At 36.7% G+C, this 15,003-nt stretch overlaps 1 protein-coding gene across 4 annotated transcripts; it reads left to right on the top strand.

Annotated features, from left to right (window-relative positions):
* The first annotated feature begins 984 nt into the window (after positions 1-984).
* LOC311296708 (uncharacterized protein) lies at positions 985-15,003 on the top strand. Of its 4 annotated transcripts, none has more exons than XM_084418582.1 (4): positions 985-1,233; positions 6,774-7,540; positions 8,038-11,220; positions 12,752-15,003. In XM_084418582.1, the coding sequence occupies exons 3-4, from the start codon at positions 11,136-11,138 to the stop codon at positions 13,609-13,611; spliced, it is 945 nt and encodes a 314-aa protein (XP_084274708.1). In that variant the 5' UTR covers positions 985-1,233; positions 6,774-7,540; positions 8,038-11,135; the 3' UTR covers positions 13,612-15,003. The 4 variants fall into 4 exon arrangements, with proteins under 4 accessions (XP_084274708.1, XP_084274707.1, XP_084274710.1 ...); XM_084418581.1 differs by having other exon boundaries at positions 6,083-7,540; XM_084418583.1 differs by lacking the exon at positions 985-1,233 and having other exon boundaries at positions 3,590-9,490; positions 9,632-9,669; positions 11,025-11,220.

The raw sequence follows: 15,003 nt of genomic DNA, 5'->3' as shown, positions 1-15,003 counted from the left end.
CGGTTGTTTTTATCTTTTGTTTTCTGACACAGATTTTGTGGCTGAAAGTTTTAACATGAACTTTTAACATGAACAACAACATGCGTTAACTCCGCTTCTTCTCTCTCTTTTTACTCGCCAGTCTTTTTCTTCTCACAGCGCCCCCAACAGTGTAGATATTCTCTGAGGCTTTCTATATTTATCCCCTTTACATTATATTAGTGCAAATTATCTACAACAAACAAAGACATGAAACTAATTAAATGATTATTTAAGGTCATTACACCCTCCCCCACTAAATTTTTTTTTTTATGTTACAAAACATGCTGGGTAAATATTTAAAATGTAAGTTCCAATAACAGTGTAATGTACATGCTTTCTCACAGCTTAACAAATCAATCAATATCTTTTACTTCCATACAACTGTGACATAATTAGAATCATCTACACTTGTAGATTTTATCATGTTGAGAGGTGTCTTGTCTTTAGGCTCGCTGGTGGGACCCCCAGAACCTCCTGCAATGACAAGTGGACACGACCACATACACCTCCACAATGTATAGACACATTTTAACTGTCACTTCAGTAATGCGTTAATCTCTTAGTGTTTCGTCCAGCCTTTCAAATATACCTTAAGCTGACCAATCTATAATTCTGCTGTATAGCATTATTACGACTGTAGACTTACAATACGCTTAACTGTTTATAACTCACTTAACAACAATATTACTTTGAACGTTACTATTTCAGCTCAGATTACAGATTACTATTACAGATTCAGGTGATCGATGCTAAACGTGGGTTGTACACAGCAGGTTATCACGTCAGTATTTCCACCACAAACACTCTGTAATTGAGTGAAGGTGAATATATTGTTGAATCGATATATTATATATATTATTATTGAGCATTATTAATTATTATAATAGTGGATTTGGTCCACAACAGAGCGGAGATGTGATTTACTGAATGCGGCCCCTTTAAGAAACATGACACCGCGCGCACTGAGCATGCGCAGAAGAGAGAAGCGCGAGAGCCTCTCTATGGTTTTGTTTTCTCCATGGTTTTCTCTCATCTCTCTTTTTCTTTTTGTTGTCTCTTTTGACGCTAAAATGAATGTATCAGTCGAACACGTGAAAAGTGAGAAGCGCGAAAGTAACGCCAGTTAAAGCTGAAAGTGACGCTGTTAACGATCGTGAATGAAGGACAAATGTGGAATATTTTCTCTGGATGTCGTATATTTCCAGTCTGCAGGTGAGAGATGTTATATTTATCATGTTAGAATTTATATTTGTGTTGCCTAAATGTACATTGTTCTTAGTGTAACGTACAGATAATTAAATCATTAGTTTTGATCAGCCTCTATTCAGTCTGTTTTAGCAGCTTTCTTTCTTATTAGCTGATAAACAAAGAGAGTCATATAATAATTTTAAATCAACACACAAAAATTCTAAAATTGGGCTTAGAATCAGTTACTTTACATGTATGAAGATGAAACTCACCACATAAAGTAAGCAGTTTTAATCTGTCATCCATCTCCTTTGACCCGGAGTCCCAAATCAAAAACAGCACATTCTCACAACCTCAAAAGTAAAGAGTTTGTAATAAGCAGAAAAAATAAGCCAGGCTACTTCTTTCCAGAACTCCTTTGCATAATCACATTCAAAAAAACAAATGTGGTATTGTTTCAAGATTAGAATTACAGAATGCGCAGTGTGAAGAGATGTCTAACTCACTGCAAAAAATGCTGTTCTTACTTAGTATTTTTGTGTTGTTTCCAGTCCAAAAATCTAAAAATTCTTAAATCAAGAAGCATTTACTAGAGAAGTAAAACTACATAAGAAATTCTATTTTGTTTTCAGATAAACAGAAAGTATCTTAAGTGATTTTTGCTTAAAACAAGCTAAATTATCTGCCAGTGCAGTAAGGAAAATAATCTTGTTTTATTAAGTTTTTTTGAATTAAGTTTTTTTTTCTTACTGCACTGGCAGATAATTTAGCTTGTTTTAAGCAAAAATTACTTAAGTTACTTACTGTTTATCTGAAAACAAAAAATAATTTCTTATGTAGTTTTACTTCTCTAGTAAATACTTCTTGATTTAAGAATTTTTAGATTTTTGGACTGGAAACAACACAAAAATACTAAGTAAGAACAGCATTTTTTGCAGTGCTTAAACTTAGTTACAGGGATAGTAATTATGTAGAATTTTAAAGTGAATCTCTTTCCACTTGTTAGGTAACAGAAACGTATTAATGCCAGTCCATATATTAATGGTAGAAAGAGAAGGATAATTTAATTTCCATTTGAAAAAAGCTTTGGGATGACAGCTGATTTTCCTAATAAAAATTGTTACATTTGACATTAGAAAGCTCCAATCCTCCAATAGATAACTGGGGCATTTCACAAACGGATACTCTGTAGCTACAGTATGACCTAACCATATGCAAAGGTTTAGGTGAAATAGAATTAATAACCCAGTTATAAACTTTTGGTGAGGAATCCACTCCAAAAAGGTTGATAAATTCAGAAGTTTGTTGCATTTAAAATCGCAAGACAATAAAAAATTTAACCCCCACATTTTTCAAAGATAAATTTAGGTATGTCAAAAACCATAACAAATTAGGATCAGCATTCAGGCGTTTAATTCAGCGTTTAATCCAGCCGATCTTGAAAACCTGATTGAGAGTACTGAAGTCCAAAGCATTCACACCTCCCTCCAAAGTATTTCTTATCAGAGTCTTCCTTTTAACATACTCAGTTTTATTTTTCCACAAGAATTTAAATAGTATAGAGTCAATAGATGAGCAAGTTTCCGGGTTGACATATATGGACAAAGCTGGGTAAACAATCCTAGAAATGCCTTCAGCTTTAGATATCAAGACACAACCATATGGCGCTTTTCCACTGCATGGTATGGCTCGGTTCGGTTCGGCACGCTTTGCCGCTTTTCCACTGCATGGTACGGTACGGTACGGCTCGCTTTAAATGGTACCTGGTCTGTTACAAGCATACCGTACCGATACTAAAATGTGATGTGAAAACACTGCAGATCACTGATTGGTCAGACAGAATCGTCACTACCAGCGTCATTGTATTTGCGACACGGGACACTAAACCCGCTAGATTTAAATAGCCAGTAGACAACAGCCAACGCTGTAGCACCTGTTTTTAAAGTACTTGCTTGAAAAAATCAGGAACACCGTCCCCGATAGGCTCCATTGTTCCTGTGTTGTGCGTTTGAAATGTGGTGGTTTACGATGATGTCATGGCAGTAGAGGCGGCGCAACTATAACGATCAGTCCCACCCACTTTGAAGCAGTACTAACTGCAGTGGAAAAGCAACCGAGCTAAAGCGAACCGAACCGAGTTGAGTCGTACCACGCAGTGGAAAAGCGAAGCGAGCCGCGCCGACTCGAACCGTACCGAGCCGTACCATGCAGTGGAAAAGCGCCAATAGATAGTTAAATTTCTTTGTAGCCAGCAATTGAAGACATTCTTTAATTTTTTTGTCGTTGTGATCTAAAATTCTATCTTTGGGTGATTTACTTATTAAAATACCTAAATATCTAACAGAACTTTTGACCTCAATACCTTCTATATGACCTTTTTCAAGACTGTGAATGGGTATAATTTCACGTTTATTTCGATTAACATTGAGACCAGAAGCATTAGAAAATGTTTTTAAAGCTTCCAAAATAACAGGAAGCTGTTTCTCATCTTTTAAAAACAGACAGGTGTCATCCGCCAGTTGACTAATTAGAAAAGTGTGTTCAGCTACAACAATACCCTGAACATCTACACAGCGAGTAATACAAATATTAAGAAATTCTGTGACTAATAAAAACAAATATGGTGAAAAAGGACACCCTTGTCTGATGCCCCTGCTAATCGTAAACGGGGGAGAAACACCATTCACCAAAGATACATTGCTGTTAATATTTTTGTAAAAAGTCTGAACTATTCTAATAAAGGAAGAGCCAAAACCAAATTTGCGCAAAGATTCAAACATAAACTCATGCTCGACCGTGTCAAAGGCCTTATAAAAGTCTAAAAATGAAATGATTGCACTATCGTTGATCAATTCATTATAATCTAAAATATCTAAAACAAGCCGAATGTTATTTGCTATATGCCTACAATTCATAAAGCCAGATTGGGAAACTGAGACAATTTCATCTAAGCATAGTTTCAATCTTTTTGTATAAAGGGAAGCTAACAATTTATAATCCGAATTAAGTAAAGTAATTGGGCGCCAATTATCTAAATATGAAGAATCTTTGTTAGGCTTTGGGATTAAAGTGATTAAGCCCTGCTTCATGGACTCAGTTAATTCACCTTTCTTTATACAGTCTTTAAAAACTTCCAAAACAAGCTTTTTTATGTCTTGCCAAAAGGTCCTATAAAATTCAAATGGCAGTCCATCTGGACCAGGGCTTTTATTGAGGGGGGCTTTTTGGATAATCATATCCAACTCTTCCATAGTCAAATCCATCTCACAAGACGACCGATTTCCATCACTTATAATAGGTGTGAATGCTTGAACCCTCTCAAAAAAGCTATCAGCAAACTGAGGTTTAAATGAAGAAGAATAAAGCTGTGAATAAAAATTGGAAACAAAATTAGATACTCTAGCTTCATCTGTGACCAAATTGCCCTCAATATTTAGAGAAAATATTTTCTTAGATTTCCCTCTTTTCTAAATTAAAAAAATATGCTGATTTTTTTTTCTCCGAATTCTAGCCACTTTACTCTGGCACCCTTAGCCTTTTCTGCATAAAAGTTATTTAATTCTTCTTTAAGGTTGTGCAGTTTTACTTTATCATCTTCACTTGTCTGTTGCTTGCCTCAAATTTGATTCATTTAATTTAATATAGAGGTATACTTTAAAGATTTTGCCTTTGCTAATTGTTTACTAAATCGAATTGAGAATTTTCTACACTCGTATTTAAACATTTCCCAATTAGAAGATATTGAAACACCAGGTTTTGCTTTAAATTCTTCAATGATGCCCTTAATACCTAAACAATAAGAGGGAATCTGTAGTAGAGAACAATTTAGTTTCCAATATCCAGGGATTCTGTGACAACCAGTACCAGAATCAGATAAAATAAGATCGATAAAAGCATGATCTGTGAGGGGAGCTGGACAGATACTGCTGGACTTAATAAAAGAAGACATAAAGTCTGATGTAAGCCAGTAATCTATACGCGATTTTCTCGAGAGATCTTTACTAAACCAAGTATATGAACAATCTTTATCATGCATAAACCTGTAAGCATCCAAAAGAGAAAGGTTACTACAAAAATCATTAATAATAGTGTTACATCTGCATGACTCTCGTTTTGGGGGAAATCTATCCAGACATAGGTCAGGAGCTTCATTAAAATCTCCTCCAAATATTACTGCAGCAGATGGATATTTACCTTTTAAATCAAGAATTTTAGAAGACAGACCCTGAAAAAATAAACTATTTTGTGTATGATTATTAACCATAAACATTAACCAAGATAAAGAAAAAATCCCCTAGAAGAATGACAGCAATAATCCATCTACCCTCGGCAGAAGAAAAGGACTGCAGAATCGAGCCACTAAAATTACGGTCAAATAAAATCAAACCTCCAGCGGATTGATTAGTACCATGTCAAAATAAAACCTTACTTCCCCACTGATTGCGCCAAAAGGTTTCATCTTCATAACAAGAATGTGTTTCTTGAAAAAAAATAAACATCCCTTTTCTGTGACGTACAAAATAAAAATAAAGCCTTGCGTTTAGATAAATCACAAATCCCCCGTACATTAAAAGAAAAACAAGACATATGAACAGTAACAAAACAAGAAAAAGAAAATAAAAAGTACTATACAACTACAATCGTAACAAAGTTATGAAATGTAATACAGAATACAATTAAAGTACAAAACTTGAAACTCAGTAACAGTAACAGTTTAGGCTATCTGCTATGTCCCCTCCTTTGTTTACCTTAACATATTAATGCTCTTACGTATTTGTCAGTTTTTTGCGAATGTCAATAATTATTTCGCCAATCAAAAGTACTTCAGTCAAAATGGCATTGAACATCCCTGGCATTTGATTTCGACCTCCAGCTTCCTAAAAAAATCAGACATCATCCACAGAAATCCTCCTTCCATCCACGATAGCATTTGGCCCCCTGAAGCCAGCACGGCGACCCTCCTTTCGGGCTTTCTCCACCAAAGGCCACAGCTTGTTCCGTGCTTCCTTCGTCCTCTGCGTCAGGTCCTCTGAGATCCTAATCTTTTTCTGTTTGAGCACTTCTGATCTTCTTGCATCAGCCCAGATACGATCGCAGTGAGATCGAGAGAGAAATTGTACAATTATCGTGCGAAGGCGTGCATTGCCCAGTTTAGGGCCAAGCCTGTGCGCAACATGAATCGAAGACTGCAGAACATCTGCTAAGCCTGGTGACACCTGAAGAAAAATGTCCATTATTACCATCTTGACATTCTCTCCATCTTCCTCCAGCACACCCGAAATCCTCAGATTCCAACGCCTCTTGTAGGCATCCAGCTCATCCACTTTATCCCATAAGCGTTTGTTTTCTGCAGCCTTATCAACGGCGTCAACCCATGTTGTGAGATCGGAGATGAGGGTGGAATTGGATGCAATTTCTCGATCTCCAGAAGTTTCTCCATAAAGTCATTGGGCGTCGCATTTTCGGTAAAGGGCTTGCCGCTGGAGACTCGGGAAGACACACATCCAATGAATCCAGATCATGGGCAGTTTTAGAATAATTATGCATACGTTTAACACTTTCAGATTTCGGTATATCGTCCACCTCCATCATGATGCCACACAGGAGAGCTCAAATCCACGTGTTGTGCAGCCTATCGTTAATGGTCGTTGAGGGAAAAAAATTAGGAATTCGCAAAACACAGTATCTTTGATGTATGGGGAGCATGAACAAAATTAAAATCAGCGCACTGAGGACAAAACAGTCTTTAAAGGGGAAGAAAAATCAAGTTTTGCACAAAATTCAGGAAAGAGCCAAGAAAATGTGACCTACACTGACGCCATCTTGATGACGCCCCCCGCAAGAACCTCTCTATTCACCTTATTTTCCACGACAACAAGGGTGACGCCATTACGTTTGTTTTGTCATCTTACTTATGGCTGAGAGGGACTTCAACTTCTGGCTGAAAGGACCTACGCTAGTTTAGACGTAATTCTATAGTTGTAACAGTAAAATATGTCAAGTATTATATGCTCAGGTAGGGGCTGCCATAACAATTGAATTAAGAGGATAGAAAAATTTTACCAACGGTGTTACGAACACAATGTAAAGCGATCGGAATGTTGTGGTGTACTTTACGATTTACACCCACCACCACCTAAAGACGAGGAGCACCTGAGGCAATGGTGGAAGGCGCTAAACTTGAAGTGCCCACCCAAGCGCTCTTATGTGTGTTCGTACCATTTTATGGACGGGAAGGCGACTGAGGAACACCCTTACCCCGAGTAAAGGCTCGGCTACGATGTTCTGGTAAAGAAGTCCCGCCGAGTGCTGAACAGGTTGTCAGATTCAGGTAAGCTAACTTACCTAACTGTTGTTACCTAACTTACCTATCTATGTGCTTGTTAGCCTAACGTTAGATTTGTGAAGTCCGTTCTATGAATACATTTAAGATTAGTAACGAGCCGTTAACAAAATACAACGAATCTTGCATGATTACCATTGGCCACCTATATATGTCATATTTCTTATATTTTGTTTACTTTGTGATATGGACCTAAGGGTCTGAAATAAAGAATGAATGAATGAATATTCACGATAATACAATATATTATGGTACATTATAGTCTTACAATAGCTCACATTATTCCTGTAAGGAGGCCAGCTAGCTACATCTCTCATTCAGATATTGATATTGACCTACGTAGAGTTAGGAGATTGTGTGTATAGCTGTCTCGTTTTTAATGCATCTCTCTTTTTCACACTGTTCTGAGTGCCATCATAAATTAATTCTCATGATCTATTTTAAGTTCTAATGTAAAAATGTTTATGGTTATATTATTTCCTTAGTTCATCGATGAGCGCTAGTTTTTCAGTGGACAACTGTGAGGATGATCACAGCCACATGCCCCAGACCTGTGATGCAGACACACAATGGGAGGATCCATCTGTCTCTGACCACAACTACGCTCCAAAATCTCAACTCAACCTGAAGCCACCTACATCTGAAATGGGAACACAATGCGTTGAGCCAGCGCCATTGTACATAACTCTGATGAGAAACGACCACCTTTGTCAGCTCTACACAGGGTCGACACTGGATGCCTTCCATTCATTTGCCGAGCACCAGTTCATACACCAACAGCTTTCAGCTACACACTTGGGATCAGCTCCTGATGACTCTGATCAATCTGCATCTTAATTTATTGCAGGGTGATCTTGCTGAAAGGTTTGGTGTTTCTCAGTCCATTGTAAGCAAGGGGATTTCACGTTGGCTTGACATCATGGAGGAGAAATGTTTCAGAGAGCAATTTCCAAACACAAAATGTAGGGCTGCACAATATATCAAAATATCGCAAATGTATATATCGCAATATGCATAACTTTTTTAGCTTTAATAAGAATCAGTATATATTTAATTCATACAGTGAAAACTAAGCAGTTTTATTTTTACATTTGATTATTCAGTTTCTGTTGTTAAATAACCCTAATGTAGGATAACCTGAAACCCTAAACCCTGTGGTTTACACTGATGTTAAAATAACACTTCTTATGCTACAGTAAAACACTGCTGTTCACTTTCACAAGTTGAATGGATGTTTTCTTGTCACAAAAAAAAAATGAAACACATAATATGTAGGTTATATAATTTTAAATCTAATTTAAGTACATTTTATACACTTTAAGGATTATCGTATCTCATATCGCATTGTTTAATGAGTAATCACATATCGCATTTTTTCTTCAATATCGTGCACTTAATAACTTCGTCCAGGCAATGAAGTAATGCAGACAGAGGCTTCACCATTACCTATCTCCTCTTTTAAAGGAAGGTGAAACTTGTCCTTCCTGTAAACTTTTACAATGTGACCAGATTTGACCTGTTATGAAGTTATTTTTATAAACTTTTACAATGTGACCAGATGTTACCTGTCAGCCATAGAGTTCGGGATCGTTACGTCACATCACAATGCATTGTGGGAATCACGGTACGGAAGTAGATGTACTGTAGTAGGTAATTAAAACTGTAACGTTGGTCATTTGATAATATTAGGTTTAATTTAGGTTATTTTAAGGAAAATGGTTCAGTATTGCTGTATTGTGAACTGCTGTTATCGGTCTCACGATCGGCAGGACAAACGCCTTTATGAATCATATTAGTTTTCACCATTTTCCTACTTGGAAAAAACACAAGGAGACTTGGTGTCTGAAATCACAAAGAGGCGTCGGATGGCTTGGGTCACCGCTGGTCGTCAATATTATACTACCAGACGAAAACAGTGGATTATTGCACGTATGATAGGTGAGTAATTACTCCTGAAGTGTAACAAACCCGCATAGACAAGCTTCATAACTCACAGAATCTGACAAGTGTGTGTCACACTGATGCTTGGTTAACGTTACCTTAGTGCGAACGATTGTTTTCCCCGTGTTTACTTTGTAGATCTGCAGATCTTTCACCCATCCATTTGTGAACTGCAGGTGAGCCTCCAGTGACTTGTAAGTTTTTAAATTGATCGGAGCAGAGACACAGAGACTTCAAACAGAAAGCACAACGCCTTTCTTTAAAGTGAATTTCATGTTGCATTGATTTGTATTTTAATTTTAATAAATGTTTCATCAACCAATTGACTGGATTTAATAAATAAGAAGTTAATAACCATATCAAAATGCTCTGTTTCAAAAACCAAGCCTAAAATCATATGATAATTTAAGAAGTGTAATTATTAAAGTATTTCAGTATAAACCCAGTAACCTGGCAGATCTGGTGTCCCTCACAACAATTCACCAAATAAGAAAGCTTCATTCAGTTCAACAGATTAGCCGTATGCTAAAGTTACTACTGTACTAATGTGGAGAGAGTTTGAATGAGCAATGTCTATCCATTCATCCAGTTAGTTTATTTTCAAGTACATTACTGGCACAACAAATATTTGTAAATATGTATTGTCAAAGTAATTTATGAAAGTAATAACGTTTAACTGAGCTGCTGAAAAGCATCATATCTCATTCAATAGTCCCTGTTTTCACCTCATTCATTATGATAATGTATGAGATCTTCTGTTAATTGGCACATCAAGCACGTGATTAGTGTCAGACCAACTACAGGATCATCACTTTGTGTGATAATCACCTATCTGTGTGTTTTTAATGTTTTACCCCTCAGGTTAAAGTACATGACTAAAAATACTATTAAAGGCTACAGAAACCACACCTGCAAACTCTCAAATCACATGAAATAGACCATTCATGTGATTATTGCAGATCTAAGGAGTTTTTATTTTAATGTATATCTGAAGGGAAATGACTGTCTTCGTAATAGTTTAGATGGCATCTTCTTTTTATCTTTCCTCAGTAATGTCTAATAAAGAAGTGTTTATAAGCGCAGCGCTGCTTGTGTTCAGGAGTAACCGCTGTATTTCTGCTTTTCCACAAGCGTGACCTTCTGAGAGAGAATTTGCCTGTCTGCCTTTAAGTTAATTAACATTACATACATAGTAATTTATTAGGCTCAAATGTGAGGTTTACTATTTTCAATAACTTTTTATTTGGTAACAACTGTAACATTTTTTAAGTTGTATTTTGTTATTTTACAGTTTATGATGTTCCCAGACATTGACGTTGATTCAAAACAACTTTGTGACCTAAACATGTTTGTTCTAATATCAGTACTTTTAGAGCTGTTTTATAGACTATTAATATGTAACAATCAAAATACTATATATTTGAACTAAATATTTTTGAAGCACAATGTGTGTTTTGCTGTCAAAGTAATCCAGTATAAATTCAGTAATTTATCTTTGTTGTTTTTTTGTTTTTGTTTTTCACACCTGCAGTGAAGCCCCTCCCACAACAATTCACCAATAAATACTGGGAATATTCCCATCATCCTACAAGAGAAGGACAAACTCCAGGAGTAGCAGCTGAAATCTGTGTGACTGTTAAAGATGGAGTTTATTAAAGTGGAGATTGAAGACATGAGTGATCCAGAACCATCCAGAATAAAACATGAAGATACTGAGGAACAAATAGGTTGGTGTCCAATCTTGATTCTTCATTAGCCGCTTTCCGACCAAGTAGTTCTAGGAACTTAGTTCTAGGAACTGTCCACTTCTAAACAGTTCTAAGAACTACTCTCCCCCAAACTCGGTTTTGCTGTTTGCGTTCGCACTGGTCAAGTGGCCATAGGAACTGGTAGGAGGGGTAATAAGGGAGTGACGCAAGCACGGTGACTTTTATTTTGACGGCGCGACCCACCTTTATTTTGGCGGCGCTGAGAACGCCAGAGCAAACAATGCTCGCATTCTCTGTGTTTATTAGTTAGCGATCTGTCTAACAGTACTGTTTAATATGTTATTAGATAGAACTGTAATAGAAAGTAGACAGTATATGAAAAAAGGTTATTAGCCTATGCCGTGTGGTTGATGCCCAGTGTTGCTAGCTGGGCAGATAAACATAATCATGTTTGGCTTAGTCCCCTCAAAGTTGCGTTGGATTTTCTCTTCAGCATAAAGGTTTAGAGACCCATCTATCACTGTTTTCCATGTTTGTATAGATAGTTTCTGGAGTAAATATATAGGCTATAATCTGTGTGTTTACATATAGCTGTTTTAAAAATGGCGGGTGCTGGTGTTTTGCGTGCGTTCGGTCATCAGCGTACACTAACGTCACGAGTAGTTCCTATAGTGCTGGTTTAGACCCTACTCTGAAGTAGGACCCAAATTAGTTCCTCCAAATGGAGTTCCTAGAACTAAAATCGTTCCTAGTTCCTGCGGTGCGAACACGCTGACATCCGGGTACTTTAGCCAATAGTTCTAGGAACTGTGAAAAGGTTCCTCTGGTCGGAAAGCGGCTATTGTTGACTGCTTTAGTAGCTCTGGAATAATAATTAGTATATGGATGACAAATGATAGAGAAATGCATCTAAATAATCATAACCCATTTGTAATCGTATTAACAAGTGAATGACAGAACTGACCTTTGCACATCAAAGATAGTTTGGTAACACTTTAAAAATAAGGTCTCATTTGTTAACATTAATTAAAGGTTGTATCAGCGATTTCAGGCCCAAACATAAATGATCACATTCATCTAATCTTTCCTAACGATCCGCTAGCTGCCCGCCCCATAAGCATGCCGTCAAAAAAACGCGTCTCTGTAGGCAGCCTAGGCTCTGAGATCTGCACACAAAAACAGTTGGTTTCACCAACCACTCAAAAACAAAATAAATAGTGTTCCAACCAATCACCGACAGGGGTGGGTGTTGTGAGGTTTTGCGCTCGTGCACGGCTGCCTATGACGGCTGCCTATGACGGCTGCACGCCAAAACCTCACAACACCCACCCCTGTCGGTTTTGAAATTACAACAACTAAGATTAATAAATGCTGCAGAAGTATTCATTGTTAGTTCATGTTAACTACATGAGTTAGCTAAGGAAACCTTATTGTAAAGTGTCACTGATACTTAATACACAGACAGGTGTCTTGTTTTCTGCTATGTGTTTTTAATTTTCACATTTAACCTCATTGAACTGATTCTAACTGATTAATACATTTATTTTAGACCAGATGGAAGTGATGGAGCAAAGACAGAAACTAAATGACTTGAAGAAACACTGTGACTTACAAACTCAAGGAACAAAAGCCAATAAGCTGCACTCCTGCTCTCAGTGTGGAAAGACTTTCCAGAATAAAGGAAACCTTAATAAGCACATAAAAATTCACACTGGAGAGAAACCGTATACATGCACTCAGTGTGGAAAGAGTTTCAGAGATGCAACAGGTTTAAAAATTCATCTGCACATTCACTCCGGAGAAAAACCATTCAAGTGTGTTCAGTGTGGTAAAGGTTTTAATTCGTCATCAGGTCTAATAGAACACCTCAATGTTCATTCAGATGAGAAGCCTTTTGTGTGTTCTCTCTGTGGAAAGAGTTTTCCACGGATAAAGAGTTTTAAACGGCACCAGAAAATACATTATGAAGTGAAAGAACATGTGTGTTGTGACTGTGGGAAGAGCTTTACTAGACCTGACCATCTGAAACTGCACCAAAGAATTCATACTGGAGAAAGACCTTACAAGTGCTCATATTGTGACAAGAGTTTCGCTCAGTCTGGAAACCTGAAAAAGCATGAGCGAATTCATACTGGAGAGAAGCCGTACCACTGTACTCAGTGTGAGAAGAGTTTCAGAGATGCAACAGGTTTCAAAATTCATCTTCACACTCACTCTGGAGAAAAACTATTTAACTGTGATCAGTGCGGTAAATATTTTAATTTGTCATCACAGCTAAAACAACACCTGAAAATTCATTCAGATGAGAGGCCTTATGTGTGTTCTCTCTGTGAAAAGAGTTTTTCATGGCTTAACAGTTTTAAACTGCACCAGAAAACACATAATAAAGTGAGAGATCGTGTGCTTTGACTGTGGGAAGAGCTTTACAATCTGAAACTGCATCAAAGAATTCATACTGGAGAAAAGCCCTACTACTGTACTCAGTGTGAGATGAGTTTTATTCATATTAAAAAATGTTGTGAGCGACATTTGTTTTCATGTCAAATAGTAAACACTGTGATATAAAATATGGAGTTTTTCCACTGAATAGTCAATTACTCTTACACCGTGTCCTAACTACACACAACGCGCGTTAAAATGTATCTTTTCCATGTTAATCAGACTTTTTGTCCTAAACAGTGACACGTGACTATTCTATATTTGAAATGTTTTCTATATTTCTGCGACGTCGCCGCTGGAACAACAAATACAAAGTGTGGCAATAATAATCTCAGGTACTGTTTATGTGCTTTATTTAAAACCGTGTAATGTGACTTTGAATATCATTTAGTGCTTCAACTTTGTAGCAACAATGGACCTCAGATCTTAAAAAATTAACAAATGGAAACAAAAACGTTCAAACTGAACAAACAAGTGTATTATTTGACAAATATTGTTTTAGTAACTCAGTAGCCTATGTATTTGAATAATGTTTAAATGGTGTAATATTTGTGAATTTGATTATGTAGCTTATCCATTTTCTTTCGAGTGCCGTCAAGATGACTCTGGTGCTGTGCACTCGCCGCGAGACTCCGCCCACACGCTGTTCTGATTGGCTGTGGGTTTTGATTGATTTCGACGCAGCTCGCAGTCGCGTCTAGTTTGGACAGACAAATTATTTGCATCATTTCTGGTTAGGACATGGTGTTACAGTGTAAATAAAGATTTTTTTTTGGGGGGGGGGGGGGGGGGGGGGTGAATTGTGTTCTTTTACTAACTCTAGATAGTTCTTTCTAGAATTAGATATATTAATGCCATTTTCATATTTACTAAGTTTACTAAATTGTTCCGATAATACATATTATGAGAAATAAAACAGAAACAACATCTTGTCTTGTTTGATCTATTTAATGAACACAGAATGAGTTACATAGTTTTAATCACAAAAATGTTTTTTTTTTTTTTTATCATTCTATATTAATACTGTGATAGATATGTTTGGGATGTACAGTATTATTGTAAATAAAATGATCAGGTCTTAAGAGGTTTGAGTTCATTTTTATCCTTTATTATTGACTGTTTAAGAATGAATTATTTGGGTTTATAAGGAAAATTGGCAAAAGGTTCGGGGAGTCTGTAGGTAGACTTCCCACACGATCGCTGTGTGTAGTTTTTCGTTGCCAAGTAAATATTTCTATAATTCCTCGATTTCCGAATTGTTGTTGTTATATTTGATTAACCGATGTTTTTTAGTTTTTTTTACTATAAATTTGATTTTGAATTATTGTTCTATTACCTGGTCAATAAATTGTAAACATACGA

This window comes from Rutilus rutilus (genome assembly GCF_951802725.1).
Source record: "Rutilus rutilus genome assembly, chromosome: 9".
In the NCBI taxonomy this organism is placed as follows: domain Eukaryota; kingdom Metazoa; phylum Chordata; class Actinopteri; order Cypriniformes; family Leuciscidae; genus Rutilus; species Rutilus rutilus.
Note: the sequence above shows the minus strand (reverse complement) of the source record. Positions and strands in the feature narration are given on the sequence as shown.

What these genes read in the sequence shown, in the direction of transcription:
- LOC311296708 (XM_084418584.1), top strand. Translation starts at nt 11,136, where the DNA reads ATGGAGTTTATTAAAGTGGAGATTGAAGACATGAGTGATCCAGAACCA. An exon ending in AGATACTGAGGAACAAATAG is followed by an intron (nt 11,221 to 12,751) that starts GTTGGTGTCCAA and finishes CATTTATTTTAG; the next exon opens with ACCAGATGGAAGTGATGGAG.